Raw genomic sequence first — 19,915 nt, 5'->3', positions numbered from 1 at the left:
TCAAATTGAAACTTTAACGGAATTGCTGTTCTCTCCATGCTTTTCCCACTTACAGCAATGTAATTTGCTTTCCATAAATCAATGAAGTATGAAAAGACAAAAATCGCAGCATGTGCTTTACAAGTGTATATATTGTAGATAATCTGATTATGTCAATAAAATGCTCCCGTAGAATGTATTCTTCCAGTGGTATTCCCTGTTACAGCCATCTACCTGTAATTCATATACTTCTCTCCTGTGATAACTTGTTTGGATTTTGAATTGTTTATGCTAGATGCTGATTACTGAGTAATTTAAGTCTCAATTATGGCAGCACTATTCTAATTAGAATGCTGGATGTTGGCACTTAATTTAGCAAACAAGTGTAAAATGTGTGTGTGACATTTGTAGAAATAAGTATTGAGGATTAATTTTCTGTAGATAATCTTAGGATGTATATCGTAAGTATAGACTTATGCTTACTTTATCTGCAAACCAAATACATAACTCATTTGGAATATGAAATCCTTTTGACTTAAATTGGAAAAAAATGGCTATAGTTGAGAGTGGCATTTTTCCAACAATTACAAAAAACATTGTGTGTGTGAAGAAGCAGCAAAATTACACAAGTTTAAATAATTAAAACAAATACAAGTAATTGGCACATTGAGAGTAGAAGAGTTTGAGAAAATTAATGGAGATGCAACATTGGTGTTTGATTTCAACATAGGTAGTATCCCTTTGGCCATGTTGGAATTTATGAGGAGTAATTTGAAAATAACATACCCACACTCCTTTTATACTGATAACATTTTTCCAGATAGAGGTGTTTTGTTTTTTTTTTTAAATATATGATGGTAATCCTCTTTTAGTGAATGAATTAAAATGTATTCTTTTTTTTTTTTTTTTAATTTTTTTTTTCATCGTTTATTTATTTTTGGGACAGAGAGAGACAGAGCATGAACGGGGGAGGGGCAGAGAGAGAGGGAGACACAGAATCGGAAACAGGCTCCAGGCTCTGAGCCATCAGCCCAGAGCCTGACGCGGGGCTCGAACTCACGGACCGCGAGATCGTGACCTGGCTGAAGTCGGACGCTTAACCGACTGCGCCACCCAGGCGCCCCTAAAATGTATTCTTAATGTTTATATAATCTCTGATAAAAAGACTGAAATTATAGGCATGCTTCTCATGTGAGATGGCCAAATGACAGGATGAGGTGTTGTACTAAGGATTGCAGGAAGCCACAGGATGACCTAGTTTATTTTTTTCATGAATATTTATTGATTATTTGGAACTCTTTAAGATACTCGAAGTGTAGTTATAAACAAGTTTTGGTGGGGAGAGACAAATAAAAACAAATAAAATAATCACATTTTTTAAGTGTTATGAAGGAAAGGGACTGAAGTAGAATGATGAATGGGAGGGACTGTTTTAAGTAGGATTGGAGAAGGAGACCTTTCTGAGGACATGGCATTTATGTTAAGACTTAAAAGATTTTAAAGTATAGCACAGAGAGTAAAGGAAAGTATCCCAGAGAGAAGATGTTGTGGAGCAAGCAAAGTGGAGAAAGAGCTGGTGAGAAAGAGAACAGTGTGGCAAGAACATGGAAGAAGGTAGTCTCAGGGAATGTTTGGCCATTGCATGGAATTTGGATTTATTTTAAGTATAATAAAAAGCTGGTGAGGAATTTTGATAAGCAAGAACATGAAATGATTCCACTTATGTAGCTACTCTTGGTGCCGAGTTGGATAATGGATCAGAGGGGGACAAGTAGAAAGAGGCAGTGGTTAAAATTGTGATTTTATCATAAGAGGTTAGGATCAGAATCTCTGAACTTCATTTGTGGATTCAGACTACCTAGGTTGAAATCCTAAGCATACCACATTTATCTCTGGATTCATACTACCTGTGTTGAAATCCTAAGCATACCACTTAATAGTTGTATTAAGCAAGATACTTAACCTCTTTGTGCCTCGGTTTCCTTATCTGTGAATGGGAATGGTGATGTTAACTGCCTCATAAAGTTGATAGATCAGATGAATTGTAAAGGGCTTAGGACCTTGCCTGGGCCATAGAGTTAGGTAAGGCCTAACTCTTTTACACAGCTCTTCTTTAGTAACAGATTGTGCAAAGCAAAGACATGGTTCCAGTGTGTACCAGTTTCAGTTAACAGGGCGCCATGCAAAATGAGGGCTGTTTATATGAGAAGTACAGCATCTGTAGTCACCCTTGATGACTCCTAAATCAATAGTTGACACTGAGCATAAGTAAGAGATTTAAAGTTTTTGAAGTATTTTTTTAGCCTTTGATTTCAATGTTTTAGCTCTACACATGTTTCTGTGGACATAGAATTCTGCCAACATGTCTTAACATTTTAAGTCTTTGCTAGGGGTTACTAAGTTAACTTTAGGGGATATAGCAAATTAACAAGTCTTTATGGCCATGCCTTCAGAAGACCTGAGATTGAAACTTTATTCCAGGATAGCCTCATTTCTTTTCTTTTCTTTTTTTTTTAAGTAGGCTCCACACCCAACATGTGGCTTGAACTCACGACTCTTGAGATCCAGTCGCAAGCTCTACTGACTGAGACAGCCAGGTGCCCCACCATGATGGCCTTTTTAAAAATTTTTTGAGAAAGTGATATTTCTCACGTCATTCTCTTTGTATATTTGTTGGTCAGAGATTGTTTATTTTAGCCCCCTCTATTCGTATCTTAACCTCCGTTTGTTTGTTTGTTTCTTTGTTTGTTTTTGTCTTTGTCTTCCATCATCCTCTCTCTTACCAAGAGATTATAGATTTCATTTGTGTATTCACTGGTCAGTTAATAAATACCCATTTTATATGAGACATTCATGGTTAGGTACTAAGAGGGGAATAAAAATGCATAGTATATGCTATAGTCAGTTCTTGTTATTTGACGTGCATAGGTTCTACCAGAGTCACCACAAAAACTGAATTAGCAAATGCCGAACCATTGTTCCCAGGTTAGATTCCTCTGGGCCTCTAGTCACATTTCATCATCCAGTCAGTGCATAACCATGTTTTGTGTCTGTTTCTGTATGAAGATGTCTCAATATACATACTGTTTTCAGTGACACTGAGCTCAGGGCCCAACAACACGTTACAAAGCTTATCTGACAGGTATTTTTTCTGTAAGGCACATTACAGCATACTTACACATAGAAACTCTAGACAGCACTTCAGCACCAGGCTTAGAGATCATTAAACAGCGAAATCACCAACAAAAAGCACCAAGATGTGAAAAATAATGGCATTGCATAAACCAGGGAACAGACACTTGTTTATGGCATGAGAACTAAAGGCAGAACATCGCCTTTTGGCCTCACCTGAGAATGTGCCCAACAGATGAGTCAAATCTTTCACTGCTCTGCACATATTCACAAATGACCATGAAAGTGCTGTGAATATTGATTTTAGTCTTACAAAATTTTAGTAATGCTAAAATTTTAGTAGTGCTCATTTTAGTGAGCACATTCACAAATACAGAATCCTCAAATAAGGAAGATCAACTATACTTGTTTTTTAAAAACTTACAGTGTTTTAAGGGGGAATTAAGATATGTTCATACATAGCTATTACATAGGGTACAATATAATTCATAAAAGTTACAAATGTAATGTTTATTTTACCATAGGAAGGGGAGGTTATGGGTTGGCAGGAATCAGGAGGACTTGACTTTTGCATCTTTGTTAAAAACTAGGTTTGGGGCGCCTGGGTGGCGCAGTCGGTTAAGCGACCGACTTCATCCAGGTCACGATCTCGCGGTCCGTGAGTTCGAGCCCCGCGTCGGGCTCTGGGCTGATGGCTCGGAGCCCGGAGCCTGCTTCCGATTCTGTGTCTCCCTCTCTCTCTCTGCCCCTCCCCCGTTCATGCTCTGTCTCTCTCTGTCCCAAAAATAAATAAAAAAAAAAACGTTGAAAAAAAAAACTAGGTTTGAGTTTTACTGAAAGGAGATAATTCTGGGAGTGAACAGTTACTGAGGTAAGAAAGGGCATGTTTAAATTTCAGTTGTTATCCCATAAAGGAAATAAAACAGAAGCAGTGGGAAGAAAGGCTAGGCAGGTAGATTGAAGCCAGATCAGGTAGGTCCTGAACACCAGAACTTTTTGAGTCAAAGGGAAGAAGCTATTTAACCTATTTGCTCAATTACTTAATAAATATTATGGAACATCTGTTATCACCAAGTCTGTCACAGGCACTGGGGATCTTTAAAGTGAGAGACAGGGGTGCCTGGCTGGCTTAGTCAGTTTAAGTGTCTGACTCTTGATTTCGGCTCAGATTATGATCTCACAGTTTGTGAGATCGAGCTCCGCGTCAGGCTCTGTGTTGACAACACAAGACTGCTTGGGATACTGTCTGTTTGTTTGTTTGTTTGTTTGTTTGTTTCTTTCTTTCTTTCTTTCTTTCTTTCTTTCTTTCTTTCTTTCCCTCCCTCCCTCTCTCCCTCCCTCTCTCTCTCTCTCTCTCTCCCCTTCTCTCTCACCCTCTCTCTCTCTCTCTGCCCCTCTGCTGCTCATGCTCTCTCTCTCTCAAAATAAATAAACTAAAAATTAAAAATAAAGATAGAGACAACTTGTGTCCTCTGGATGTTTTCAGTCCAGAGGGGGAGACAAGAAAACAAATGTGCCTGTTATAGTACACTAGTTTTAGTTTTAGTTCAAGATAAAGAGCAGGGTGCTATGAAGAGCATATAGGCAGATCCCCAGAGTTAAAGGAAGGTTTCTTGGAGGAAGTGGCATTTAAACTAAACCCTGATGATAAGGTGAAGTGAGGCTGGTGACAGGGCTGGGGGGCGCGGGTAGAGGACTTACAGACAGGAAACAATTCATGCAAAGGCCTTGAGGTGAGAATGATGGTGATGGGACTGAAAGAATAAATTGATATCCCACATGAAAGACTTTTTGTCATGTTAAGGAATTTGGACTTCATCTTGAAGGCTTCCAACGGAAGCCTTTGTTGGATTTAAAAAATGGGGGCTCAGTTACATAGGATTTGTATTTCAGCAAGAGTTCACTTTGGCTCTGGTCTGGTGGGAGATAGAGGAAAAGCAGAGACACTAGTTATAAGATTGTTGGCAATAATCTGGGTGGGAAATGGTCGTGACCCTGTGCTGAGGTAGTGGCAACATGGGTAGGGAGAAGTAGATGGACATATTAGAGACACTTAGGAACCACCGTAGGTAGAAAAGTCCAGGAAAATGGACTTTTAATGCTGAATAGGAGGGGAGGGAAGTAATGAATTATGATGTTGAAGCCGTAACTCTGGATGGTACTGTCCACTGATAACACAAAGAGGAAAATACTTGGGGAAGGTGGTGATGAATTTGTGGTGGACCACATGGCCAACGGTAAATATATTAGGAAGCTGAATCTAGTCACGGTTTGAAGGATAAGTGGAGAACACACCCCAAATGGAGACATTGTTAAATGTTGGAGCCTAGACTAGAGATGTAGTCTCTGAGGGAAAAGGCTCCCAAAGATGACTCCAAACACCCAGCACCTGCATGCAGCCTGCCTGGCCTTACCATGTACCCTGCAGATCATGTTTCACCCTGAGAAATCGTGAAGCCGCCTGAATGTTGCTCCTTCTCAAATACATGAAAACTAATAATTTTAATTGTTAAAAAGCATCTCTAATCTAGAAGAAGAAGAATTTTATCACCTCTTGGGACTTAATAAAGCTAATCTCATTTTGAGTATCTCATATACGTGTTTCATTGATCCTTGTGAAAAATGTTACCCCTGCATCGGGAGGGCAAGAAAAACAGCAGTAAGTGTGAGAGTTAGGGACTGTGAGAAGAGCCAATTCCTCTCTTTTCTTGAGCTCTTTGTGCTGTTTCTGTTCATTCAGTGATGTGTTATAAAATGTAAAATAAGTAAAACATGCAAGAAAAAAGGAAAGACGTTATTAAATGAGGATTGAGAACTTAAAGCTAAAAATAGAGAACTTTGAAGAGGTTGGAATAAAGTTTAAAAGTTTTTAAAAACTCAGTGGAAAAAGGGGGCCCAAAAGTAATACTGATGAAACTTAAAATAAACAAGATAGGAAACTGAAATCAACAGTAAAGATCAATCAAGGTTTTTTTTTAATAGGTTAAAAATAAGTGAGATGTAAAGCAAGATAAAAGGCCTAAAACCAGCCATCAGATAAGAATTTAAAAACATAAAAGGTTAAAAGGAAAAGCTATCCATTAAAAAAGAATAAGAAATAACAGATACTAAAAACAAGAGTGGTAAGATGAAAGGTATAGACATTTTTGTGAGTCTAATATTAAGGGAAGTTTTAAAAAATAGTGTAAAAACCCCAAAGTGGGTTTTTTGGAACACTTAGAAAATGCTCCAGGGAGAAGGAATGTTATCACCAAAATTTTAGCCATGTTTAATATGATCCCCTCTTTGAGATTCTCAAAGCATGTTAGAATATAGTCTCTGAGAAGTGCTGTGGTAATAAAATTGCCTTAGTTTTACATAACATCTCCAAAATCTTACCATGTTTCACAAAATTCTAGAGTACTGTTTTAGAAGAAAGTAAAAATGGAAATCTTAAAAATTACAGAGATAGAGGATAAAGAAAAAATCAGCTGAAAGTAGAAAATAGAATTGGGTTGGGGCTAGCATTCCTACGGAATAGTCTCCAACACTGTTTTGCAGCTAGCCAAGAGAAGAAGGCAACTTGACACCCTTTACCTCTGGTGCTTTATCCAAAGCGGGTCTTCAGAAAGCTTTTATCTGTGCGGATAGGGCACTGATATAACATAAAGAGGCTGCTGAGCCAAGAGAGTGGAAACTGATCCTCAGCAGAAGTAAATCAGCTCAGCCATGGGACACTGCCCTAACAAGTGAAGAGAAGTTTTATACACAAGTGCTGTTTTTCTTTTCTTTAAAAGTGATCGATTTTTTTTCATCGTATAAATAAAATTGTAAACTAATGTGTCCCCGTCCACATACAGTTTTTCACGTTTTTTTTTCCTTCTAGATTTTGTCCACATGTACATGTGTTTTTATATAGTTGATAGTAGTTACTGTTCATCAGATTTGTGTTGTGGGAGCTGTTTTTCTATGGCAGTGAAAGGGAAAGAATTTTCTAGTGTGTAGCCTCTGCCTGTTTGATTGCTATATTGTCCCATGTACCATTGCTGCCACGTTTTAGAAACAACTTATCTTACTTTCCTGAACCACATAACAAATACCTTCTTTTGCCAGCCATAGAACATCCCTTCCCCAAATCTTAATTGGCACCAGAAAATTTCTCTGGAAAAAAAATAACTCTTTAGCATCATGGGACTGGCCAGTGGTTGGGACAGCTTTTTTTAAGCTTGTCATCTGCTACCCAGCTCATGGTAGCAGCAGCACCTATGCTAGAGGGAGAGTAGAAGGGTTTCTACATAAACCATCAAGATCCATGAACATCTAGACATTTCTTCATTTAATGATTTGTGCTCTTGCAAAGGAAGCAGGATATAGAAACCAGGTATTGTGGCCCTTCTAAAATGCTTTCTTCAGACAGCCACCTCATGGAATGAATTATATGACCTTATTTTGGGCATTTTGAAAGCTCAGAATTCTGCAGTTTCTGATAATGCTAGATAATTTCCCTTCTTATAATAGCTTAAAAGTCTTTGTTTTTGCTTTAGTTTTGCTTTGGGATGTGCAACTCCATCAGTAGATGTGAATGAGTTTAGTGAATCCAAAAGGACTTTTTATTTATTTGATCAGATGATGTCAGGTTACCACTAAAAAAGAAATTGCTACTTTATGTAAAATAAAACTGTAGCTCAAGATTAGTAAGAATAAACTTCAAAATAAAAACTCTGTTAAGCATAAAATAGTTGTTCTCTGCCAGGGCTTGCATTAATAGTATTACTACTGTAATATTATATTATTAGTATTATTAGTGTTACTAATTTCTTAGTAATACTCATTTCCAGGTCTTTGGCCACTTCTTAATAATAATTTTTTTGCCTTGCCTATATACTTAACATTTTCAAGATCTTCATTTCAATATCTATGCTTTGGGTCAGATAGGCTGCTAGTTACCATGACTGTAAAGTTCTGCAACAATGAATGAGATGTAAGTAATAAGAATTAGTTTACTCTAAGGGACCATATAAAGAATGTCTTCAAACTAAAAATAAATATTGGCAGAAAAATGACCATGTGTGCTAAATGGTACCCTTAACCATTTCATTTAATCTCTGTTATACATAGGAACTGTCTTTCAGATGAGGAAACTTGAGACACAGAGTGGTTGATTTGTCCAGGAGTCCGCAACAAAATTCAGGCCATATTAATCTCTAATTATTGGTCAATTAATGTACATATTACTTGCTTTCCTACAAAATAGCCATAAAAGATGAAGGAGATTATGAAAATACATAAATTTGCAGTATTTTCCTTTAGGGTGGGCTTGTGTTTGGAACAGTTCCTAGAGCCCAGGCCCATTTTAAATGTTTGGAAATGGGTTGCTATCAAACAGGTTATTTTATTTCGTATTGCTAACCACTGAAGTTGTAAGGAAGGGGAAATAATTTTATAGTTTCTTCCTCCCACAGGTCATAATTTAGTTGTGGACATCAGGATGTTTTTCTTGGCTTATCTCATTCATGTAATTTTTTTTGCACATCTGTTACATAAATTACTAAAACTCTTTCCTTGAAAAATTGCCAGTTTAAGTCACACTTAATAGTGATCAAGAGGTCGGTAACTTTTGGAAAAAAGAATTCAATGACAGATTTCGAGGGGCAGAAATCCAGCTACCATCCTGGTTTAAGTATTTTTTGTTTTGGATCAATCAATTCCTTAATTTTTTGAGTTGTTGGAATAATTATGTGTGGCTTCTAATCTTTCCCTGAAGACTTTATGTTGGACTATAAACATTTAACATATAAACTTTTATATAGAAAAGTATTTTAGTCATTGCTTCCATAAGTTTGTATCTTTTAGTGATCAATTTATGTATAGATTCTAATCTGGCACATAGTTTGGCATGAGAAACTAAACTTGGAGTATTGACTTCTTTAAGGCTTACTGATTTTATGTAACCTTTCCTAACCCTGAATTCTACATAAACCGCAAAATAATGATTTTCTGTGGGTTTTTTTTTGTTTTTTGGAAAAAAGTTCATAAGACATTACTTCTGCTAGTTGCATTTTAGAACAGCTTTATTATACTTAAGTGGTAAACATATCAGTTGTTAGAAATCTCAGATATTTTAGATGTAAGTTGTTAGTTTGGGCTCATGTAAACTGATACTGAGTCAGTACTGGAAATTTTCCTGGAATGTTAGGTAAACTCTTCCTTAAGCAAGGGACCAACTATTTATTTAACGCACAATTTGAAATTATATGGATTTGGAATGCTAGGTTTTAAGCTTGAAATCTTTAGATAATGATATCATTTGGAGTACTAATAATCTGTAATGGGTATATTTAGAGATTAGAAAATATGTGATAAATCGGTTAATGTCAGTTACTGATAAAAGTTCTTAAATATTTTTTTGTATTACATTTCCTACTGTGTAACCATCCTCCTTTCTAAAATGTAGTAGATTTTTGGGGTGCCTGGGTGGCTCAGTCAGTTAAGCGTCCGACTTCGGCTCAGGTCACGATCTCACAGTTCGTGAGTTCGAGCCCTGCGTCGGGCTCTGTGCTCACAGCTCAGAGCCTGGAGCCTGTTTCAGATTCTGTGTCTCCCTCTCTCTGACCCTCCCCCCCGTTCATGCTCTGTCTCTCTCTGTCTCAAAAATAAATAAATGTTAAAAAAAAATTAAATAAATAAATAAATAAATAAATAAATAAATAAATAAATAAAATGTAGATTTTTGTTCAGTTTTGACTTTGTAAAACAGATCTAGATTTGTTAACAGGAAATAATGTACAATTTTATTATGATCCAAATCTGATTTGCAGCTGTGGGGACAAGTCACTTAGCCAAGCCTTTCATTGGCATCCACTGGGCAGCTTGGCTTTGTTATGTTACAGCTCTGGGGCTGTTGTAACTTAATTTCTTTGTGATCAACAAATCAAGAAAGCCAACCTCCAGTACTGGTAGTGAATGTGGCAGAGCCTGAGAAAATTATTATTAACAGAAAATAGTAGCTTTACAAAGGGTATTTAGAGAAGAGCACATTGGGTTTGGTAGTACCTTGGATTAATGACACAATCAAATCATACAGAATCACTAACAAAAAAAAAAAAAATTATGAAAAGTGTTCTGCCATGCATAAGTTTCCTACCTAAGAAAGAAAACTTGATGACTCTATTTTTACCATGTGTTGGGCAAGTATAATAAGTACAGGATACTTTAAATGATTGAATCTGGGAGATTGTCAGGAGTCTGTACAACCATTTTTGTCTTCATAATTTTTAAGATAAAGGTTTTCTGTTAATCGTTCATGAATGTTAGAGGTTTATTCTTAGTCATTTCTACGTGCAGAATATGTTCAGTGTTTAATTTGTTCCCCATTGTCCTCTGCAAAAAAACTGAAAATATACTTTTTATATCTTTTTATCTTTCTACTATATCTGTAAATAGTACAAACACAGCCTAAAGTTTTGAGTTAAGATTACAAGAATATCAAGCCATATTAATCAACAGTGTTCAGTAATAGGAAAACATCAGGGGTGGTTAAATTTTGGACTCCCAATTCTCCATCCCCATGGACTAAACTATTACTGGAATTGAAGGCCAACATCAATCAGAATGGATCAAAGAATTTGCTAGTAGTATGGTGGAAGAATAGCTTTTGCCTTAGAAAAGACTAGATACACCTTAATTTTCTTACATCTGAAAACAATTAGAATTTCAGTTAGAGTTACATCAGCTAGAGGTGCTTTTCTCTTGTCATATGTGGGGAATGAACAACTGAAGTGGTGTTTTTGAACGTTAATACGTTTTCTGTGGTTTTCATGTCGTAAGCAGGCAGCTTGTGTTTGGACTTCAGCAGTTTTTCTGTCTGTACTGTTTTCAAAATGTTTTGGGTATCCGGTTATAGTATCTAACTTGATCTTTGAGTATCCAGAATATTCTAAAAGTAGAAGCTTTAAAAAGAACTATGGGAGTCCCCTCCTCCCTCAGTAAAACCTGGCAGTAAACTGTTCTTTAATATTTATTTGGTGTTAATTTTTTTTTACTGTGATAGCTAAAGCATGAAGTATAGTATTTCAGTGCAAATTATTGATGGTTATTTTAAAAAGCAGAAAGTCTCATGTTTCAGCATTTAGTATTTTAATGTTCCCTCTTGAAAAGTAAAGAGGAAAACAGAAGGTACATAATCCGGCATAGTCCTCTGTGTAAATAGGTGAAGTCATAAATAATATGCACATGAGCATCCCACATATTTATGATATAAATAGATTGAAATAGGGTATATGTTTTTTAAATAACCAGGTTATTCTTCTGAAGTCTTGTTACTACAGAAGAATGGATAAGAGAGCCTGAGATTTTAGAGGTCTTCAATTTCAGTTTTTCCCTATTCAAAATTTTTTTGTTTTACCTTGCTTTTAAGAGTATTTGTGTTTAAGAGGGGGAGGAATACATTGGTTTCCTCCTTTCCACTTGGATAGTTCATTATTTAATATTTAGTAAAACCAAAGAAAATATAATTTCCATAACTGGGAATATATTCTTTAAAGATTAATTCAGCATTTCTTTTAGTAGCACAGTTTGTGATGTCATCTTAATTTATTAACTAAGAAGCTTTTTCTTTTAGGTCGGATGATATTACTAATTCTCTGATTTTAGGGCATTGTGGTATAATATGGGCTTTAGAATTAGAAACCCAGCAGTTTAAACATCAGCTGCTTACTAGTCTTGTGATGATACAAGTGAGCTTATTTAATTTCTCTACCAAGGGGTTGCTATTAAATATTATTATATTTCTATTAAATATTGCTATAATACTGCTATTATATTGCTATTAAATATATTATATTAAATATACTTTTCCTCTCTACTCACTCATTTTCTTTCTGTTTGGTAGAAGGGGCCACTGCTGCTAATGACAGCATGGCAGCACTAGAGAGAAAGTGGCCAGCAGTAGGTTTGTTGTATTTGTTTTTTTCTCTACTTTCCAATATTTATTATATTAGTTTTCTTCTGGTGTGGAGGGAACACTGTAATGTATTCCTTATATTAGCACTGTAGGTATTTTATAACTAAGATACTTTATAATCAAATATGATAATATTTGCTTTAGCAATATTAATTCTACTGAACCAGTCCTTTTGTTAAGACATTTTTCGGGACACCTGGGTGGCTCAGTCATTTAAGCGTCTGACTTCGGCTCAGGTCATGATCTCACGGTTCATCAATTCGAGCCCCGTATTGGGCTCTGTGCTAACAGCTCAGAGCCTGGAGCCTACAGCCTGCTTCTGAGTCTGTGTCGCCCTCCCTGTCTCTATGCCCTTCTCCTGCTCACGCTATGGCTCTCTCCCTCTCTCAAAAATAAATAAATCTTAAAAAAAATTTTAAAAAGACATTTTTCATTGCTTTGTATTTTACTTTCAGGTCAAGAAAATACTTTTTTTTTTCCATGGGTAGCAAATATCCAGCCAAGTAGATGAATCAGTTTTTCCACCTCCCCACACCATTTCTGTACAGCCTCAGATTTTCTGCTGACAATGAAAGTTATGTATTTGTTGAATTTAGAAGTGGTAGACTTCTTGGTTGTTGATCATAAATATGATTCTGTTCACAGGATTGTAATTACCATGTACTTGGTTTTAAAATGAGTATTGAACCTATAAAATGTTTAGCTTGCAAATAAGGGTAATGTGGTAAAGGCGGTCCCCTGATGAAAACTGAATATCAAATGGTCTATATCACACTTTTAGAGCAAGTATTCTTAAAACTATTTTCCTAATGTTTTGGCCAGAAGCTTAAAAAAAAAAAAAAAAAAAAGAACAAGCATTAAAAGAAGGAATTTACCTGAGAAAACTTTCTTTTTCAGTGTTTATTTTATGGGTGTTTTATTATTTTTAAAAAGTTATTTAAAGATAGATACTTTATTAATGGGAGCATAATAGTTTTACCTGTGTCATAAAAGTATCTTCTGAAATCTTTGTGGCATTAAGATTAAGAGGTGAGTTTTTAGTGTAAGTTTTAATGTTCAAGAATTATTCTTTCCTAAAAGAGTTTCTTAAAAACATGTTAATTTTTTTTTTTTTTTTTTTTTGTTTACGTTTTATTTATTTTTGAGACAGAGAGAGACAGGGCATGAACGGGGGAGGGTCAGAGAGAGAGAGGGAGACACAGAATCTGAAGCAGGCTCCAGACTCTGAGCTGTCAGCACAGAGCCCAACGCGGGGCTCGAACTCACGAACTGCAAGATCATGACCTGAGCCGAAGTCGGACGCTTAACCGACTGAGCCACCCAGGCACCCCAAAAACATGTTAATTTTAATATTAGGTACTTAAATTGATCCCTGTAGTTTTACACATATAGCACTTGGTATACATATTTTAGTATGTATACATATACATTAGTTACTAGTTTGCTGCACTTATTAGCCTGATAAAAACAAGATGTTGGAAGTACAAATAATACATATGTGGGCTACCATGATGCTTATTTGCTGATGAAAGTTAAAAGGTTGCTAATGATGATACTGTACTTGATTTCTATTTTTAATGGCACTTAAAAGTTTTTCCTTGGTTAAAGTTCATGGGAGGAAATTTGGAAAATACAGGAAAGTATAAAGAAAGAAATACTGTTATTTAAAACCATTACTTTGAATGTTGTGTCTCTGTCTCTTGCTGCCTGTTTTCCTGTTAGTGAGACTCTCTCTAAGTGTGGATGTATGTGTGCATGCATAGAATAAAATACAAATTTAAAGGTCTAAGAGAAAATACTGCTAAATATTTTCCTGATCTCAGAGTGAATGAAGGCTTTATATAGTAAGTTTAAGACAAAAAGAAGAAAACATGAAAAATATGACTTTTTTTTTTAAAGGAGGTAAAATTAAAAGGACAAGCTGGGAAAAAATACTTTCTACTGCATCAGTCTGTTTCAGTTTCCTTATTCCTTTGCTGGTAGTTAGAACTGAATTGTACCTAAGCTTTACCTTTTCTCTTGGTATATAGTTTTGTTTTAACAAAGCATATTCCTGAACTTTTGACAGGAAAATATATCAATAAGAACTATTCAAATGTTTTCTTGTCAGTTATTTTACTGATTATTCTTAATGCAGATTAGAAGAAGCATTGGCCATCTATAAGTAAAAATCCCACGTTAGCTCACTTTCAACCAATCTTGCCTCTAAAACCTGTTCCCAAACTGTTACTAATACCAAAATAATTTGGTATTCTATCAGTAGTGAGCAGTGCAATAAACAGAAAATGAGGAATAAAGAACAGAGCCAAATGAACACTAATAATTTACAAATTGAATAGTTAGCCCTTGAATAATTGAACATTGGCCATGTGAATACAGTCACAGAAGTATGTGTACAGAAGTTGAGGGCAGTAACTTTTAGTCTTTGGCATTAAAGATCCAATGAGTGAGTGGTGCTGGGTTGTCAAGGGTTAAGTACTCTCACTGGATCTCCCTTAGTCCTGTCCTGCCTGTTAGGGTGTTGTGAGTGGCAAATGTGAAACCATGAAAAGGACTGTAGATGCAGTGAAGTCTTACTGATAACAAACAATAATGAGTGTGGTTCAATACTGCTTTAAGGTAAAATCTTCAGAACATGAGCAGATTCTTAATATTCTTCACTTTTTGGTTATTTCATGGTAATTTCCTTGCAAGAATTTTATTTGCAGAACACATCCTAGACCTTTGTCTGAATTTGGTGCTTTAAAAAACTGTTGAGAGAGCCCCCTCTAGTGTCTGAATTATCCATTCTTAAAACATTTTTGTCAATCATAGGAAGTTTTAAGAATTAAACTAGCTATTTTTTCCTTTCACATCTGGATGTAATTTCTTTTTAACTTTTTTTTTTTTTTTGGTGGGGGTTGGGAAGAGGTTATTTTCCTTTTTAAAAAAGGTCACTGGAATTATGGGTAGGGTGTGGATTGAGGGCAACTGAAAACATGGGAAAGGAAGGATCAAAATGCCATTTCTACCTTTTTAGAAATAGTTATTTTTAAATGACCTGGAGTAAGGCCAAACTATACAGTAGTGTGTTGTTTTGTTTTAGTTTACATTTGTTTCTGAATTAGATGCAGCTTAAAAATACTTTATTTTGGAATTCTTTATAGCCAGCGGATCTCATCTTCAGAGTTCTTTGCAGTTTCTGAAAGCAACAGTTTCACTGGAAAAATGGCTTTAAAATAGAGCCATTCTCTTCATGGAAGTGTTCTAACTTTATTATTTTTTGTTATTGTTGCCATATTTTGTGGATGTACTTTGTGTACTTTGTAACTATATTGTAAGTGTGTTTTAATGGTAAGTTGTCATTTTATATAGTTCCCATTGTTTTTCAACCAAGGAAATAAGGAGATTCTTAAATTATTGGCTGTCTGCCACCTCTTCCTGTAAACACACAGCACTCAAACACACAGGCCTTCAGCTAAGAATCTTGTGAAGGGTTAGAGAAACAGGACCTTTCTCATTTGACCCATGGGCTTTTGTAGCTTGAACAAGGAAAGTAGTGTTCTGAAAGCTACAGCATTTATGAAGGCTCTAGTAAAAATATTTCATGTGCATGGACTAGAGATTAACTCCTTTCATCTTGTTCTCTTGAAATTAAACAATGCAAACAGATTTTAAGTGCATTCTTGCTAATGAAATGCTTGGGTGAATTATAATCCTAATTGCTATTGTTCATTCCCACAGCTGCTGCATGTTGACACTTACAACTGCCTAAGCTACGCATTCCTCAGCCAGTAGGATAAACAAAAGCATTTTGAAATCCATCATTTTGTGGCATCTTAAATTGCAAATCTGTCATTGACTGCCTTGATTTTATTTTGTTTCCATTGTTGAAAAAAATTGGAAAAATGTTACTCCTTTGTATCTATACATAAAATTATTGTCAAGAGGATCATTACTGGGTTTTTAGGAAAATTCATTCATTAATCGTCTCAGTTGGTAAAGGAGGCATTGGAAACTATGTCCCAGGGAAACAATTTATACTTATGTTATCAAACTAGTTGATACTTTAGGAGGCAGCTTTCGCCAAGATTTGAAAGAAAGTGATAGGATTTCACTGTCCTTCCTCAGTAGAACAGTATTCTGAATGTAAATCTAGAAGCCAAATTTATTCTGTGATTTGGCAAGTTATATATGTGTAATGGTCCCTTTCAAATTTTACCCCAAACCATTTATTAGTCTTTTTTTTTTAAGTAAAGAAAGAGAAAGGTTTGCAATGAATTTGAAATTTGTATTTCTTTATATTTGAGAAGAAACAGATTTGAATACAAATTATATCCATACCTTCCTTCCTTTAAAAAATAGAACTTTCTGATAACTGAAAAACCATACAGCAAGAGTGAGATGTATGGAAGTCATAGTTACCAAATTCTAATTTTTCTGTATTTCTAAGGCTTGATTTTAAGTGAAAGATTTGAATGATCGTATTCATAGGCATCTGTTACAATAATTGCTCAGTAATAATTGGAGTTTTAGATGTCAAATGGATACTACTATAGTTTGTCACTTTTTCACAGTATTTCTTTCTCAGAATGTCATTGAATTCTTAAATCCATATGAGTATGTAAATTCTATTTTAATAACCAAACATTTTGCTATCTTTTATCTTAAGGGACTCTTTTCAAAAATATTAAGTAATATTTTTATTACTCCTAATAGGTGTTTATTATCTTTCTTAATAATAATGACCGCTGGCCTGTATTGAGCAATTTCTGTGTGTCAGGCACTATGCTACTAATAGATTTCATTTGAGATGCCACCCTTTTAGGTAGTATTCTTTCTTACTCCCATTTTGCATTTGAGGAAACTAAAATTAAGATAATTAGAATAATTTTGCTAAAAGTCACAAAGTAACTGAAGTCAGATCTTTCTGATTCCTAGAACCCATGTTCTTCATCACTGTTGAAGTCTTAAGTGAAAGTTAAATGTTATACAGACTCCTGATGGAATATTATGTAGCCATCAAGAGTGAAGGTTATGGTGACTAGTGACACGGAAAACCTATATGATGTAATAAGTGAAAAGAGACCAAGGGATTACAGTTTAAATGTTCATAGTGATTCTAAACATTTTTAATGTTACCTTTGCTTGTCACTGCTTCTTGAAAATGCAATATAAATAGTGTGTAGCTCTTCTGTAATTTTGCTGATTAATTTACAGAAATTCTGTAAGGAAACAAGAGTGCATGTAAACTAGATCTGGTTAGGAAACAGACAACTTAGTTTTATAATAGACTCTAGTGTGTTCAATTTCCTTTTTAATTTGACCCAAAGCCATTTTTTTGCTGGACTTAGGCCAGATCTAATGTAATCAGTCTCTCATCTGTTTTCTGGAAGGCTAATGAAATAGTAAAGTTTTCTTAAATATAACTTAAATGTGCTATATAGTACTCTCGAAGTAGCTTATGCACAAAAGATGTTTTCTTTCCCACCCTGTAGAGGTATCTCATTAGGACACCCAGTAGTGTCATTATTAAGTTTTCATGTGTTTCTCAGTTTTGATGCTAATCTTTGTGTGTGTGCGTGCGTTTTTTTTCCTCTGCAGCACCAATGTGGTTATGAATTATTCAGAGATCGAGTCTAAGGTTCGAGAAGCAACGAATGACGATCCTTGGGGACCTTCTGGGCAACTCATGGGAGAGATTGCCAAGTAAGTGATAATTTGACTCAGCAGTGCAGAAAGAATCCAACTATCTTTACATAGAAATATGAAATTTGCTTTCAGTTTTAAACAGTTTAGCTGCCAGACAGAAATTCTGCATAATCATTCAGATATTAGTGGAGGAAGTTCTACACACAGTCCATTTCCCCTTAAAAATTAGTTCAAAAAAGTAAAACTATTTTTCAGTGAAGTTTAGAGACTTACGTAGCTTATCATAGAATTTTGACAAATGTGTATAAAATAACTTGAAATAAAGTTAGGAAAATTTTTTTTGATGAGCATCTCGACCAGTATGCTGGTAAATAAAGGGCTTGTAAAAGATGATATTAATTAGTGGGGCTTACACACGTGCTAGATATTACACAGACCATGAGAAAAATATTTTTATGGAAGCATATCTAAATGTTTTGAATTAAGCTTATATTTTTTAAGCTTTTTGGCAAAGCACAGTAACTTAGAACAAGCATGCCATCTACTGTCAAAATTAATGTATTACAGAGTCTTGAGGAAAATTATTCTTTTTTCAGGGCTACATTTATGTATGAACAATTTCCCGAACTTATGAACATGCTTTGGTCACGAATGTTAAAAGACAACAAAAAAAATTGGAGAAGAGTTTATAAGGTATGGGCATCAGTTTTTATTATTTGACATGTTGGAAACAAATGCTTAACGTATACATACATAAGTGGTTATGAAGAACATTAAATCCCAGAATAGAATATTCTTACACAGATAGAAGAAGTAGATTTGCTACTTGCGTTCTGTTTTCTCGTCACCATAAACAGCTATTCTGAATCTAAAATGTTTAAAATTAATATAAATAATACTTCTAAATATTTTAATATTATTAAAATTTTTCTTGCTTAAAATATATTTGTGCATATCAAAGTAATGAATCTGCAGTTGGATGCATATTTAGTGTATGAGCGATTAAAACGAAAACCAGTCTAATATGTTTTCTCATCTCTACATAAAAATTTGCTTAATTTATAATAGTATTAACACCGCCGCACCAAAAATGTTACTTTAAAACATAGTTAGAGATTCTAAAACATACTAAAATTCTAACATTTTAAATTCCCAAATATGTACTTTTTTACCAGATTCTTTTTATTTAGTTCTGATTTCATCATATAACGTAGAATTCTAAAACAAGGTAGTCCTGTTTTCCAAACCCACCGTATTTTTTTGCTATCGGAGTAAGTTTTTCTATGCTTTCAGAATGGCATATAGTATTTATATCTGGAACTTTGAAAGCATCATTTTAGCTTTCAGGATTGAAGAGCAGTCCTGTATTTATTTCTGTGGTTTTGATGTTGTTTCTGAAAACATTCACTGTCAGTCCCTCAGCTTATATAATATTTGTGATGAAATAGTCAGTATTTCTTTATGTGAGGTTTGTTCCAAGCAAAGGTAAGTTCAAAATGCATTAATTCAGTGGTTTTTAGTATATTCACAAAGATGTACGTCAGTCACCACTACTTAATACCAGAATGTTTTCATCACCTCAAAAAGAAATCCCTTAAATGTTTTTTTTTTCTCTCTTACTTGTTAGCTGCAAGGTTTTGAAACAAAAGTCACATCCTTCCAAATTTAATTTCATATGCAGAAAACACTATGGGATCATATAATTACCAAATAATTGCTCTGTTTAAACCGATGTTTCTAACAATTTACAGTTCCATACTGCCCAAATTAAAAGTGAAAACCAAGCCAGCTTTCTAAAAGCTTAACGTTCTTTTGTATCATACATTCAGGTATTTTTTAACATCAGAACTATTTTTTTTAATCTTTTGACACATGGTGTCCAATGGACAGTTTATAATTACTTACTATGCTTGGTTATAAGAGGAATTTCAAATTGATAATATAAGTTATACTATGTATTTAAAGTCCAGTATAAGGTAAAGAGACTCTCTCTGCCTCTCCCCTACCCCCACAAAGATTATTTATTTGCTAATGTTGGAATTATTTTTTTAACCACTTACCAAAGCTCTACCAGAATTTATTTTGTTAAATCATTTGGTGCCTTGTATTTTTACAGTCATTGCTGCTTCTAGCTTACCTCATAAGGAATGGATCAGAGCGTGTGGTTACGAGTGCCAGAGAACACATTTATGATTTGCGATCCCTGGAAAATTACCACTTTGTAGGTGAGCA

At 34.9% G+C, this 19,915-nt stretch overlaps 2 protein-coding genes across 3 annotated transcripts in view; one reads left to right on the top strand and one right to left on the bottom strand.

Annotated features, from left to right (window-relative positions):
- LSM11 (LSM11, U7 small nuclear RNA associated) overlaps window positions 1-19,915 on the bottom strand; it is an 88,509-nt gene that overhangs the window by 1,962 nt on the left and 66,632 nt on the right. The gene's annotated exons all lie outside the window — the stretch shown is intronic.
- CLINT1 (clathrin interactor 1) overlaps window positions 1-19,915 on the top strand; it is a 59,246-nt gene that overhangs the window by 13,834 nt on the left and 25,497 nt on the right. For both annotated transcript variants that reach the window (XM_025923556.2, XM_086703828.1), the window contains exons 2-4: window positions 17,636-17,740; window positions 18,280-18,376; window positions 19,800-19,908. In XM_025923556.2, coding sequence (XP_025779341.1) covers window positions 17,636-17,740; window positions 18,280-18,376; window positions 19,800-19,908 — 311 coding nt within the window. The remainder of the gene's footprint in view (window positions 1-17,635; window positions 17,741-18,279; window positions 18,377-19,799; window positions 19,909-19,915) is intronic.

Source organism: Puma concolor, chromosome A1, assembly GCF_028749965.1.
Source record: "Puma concolor isolate L17-30 chromosome A1, mPumCon1.1.hap2, whole genome shotgun sequence".
NCBI lineage: Eukaryota > Metazoa > Chordata > Mammalia > Carnivora > Felidae > Puma > Puma concolor.
This window is presented reverse-complemented; position numbering and strand designations above follow the sequence as displayed.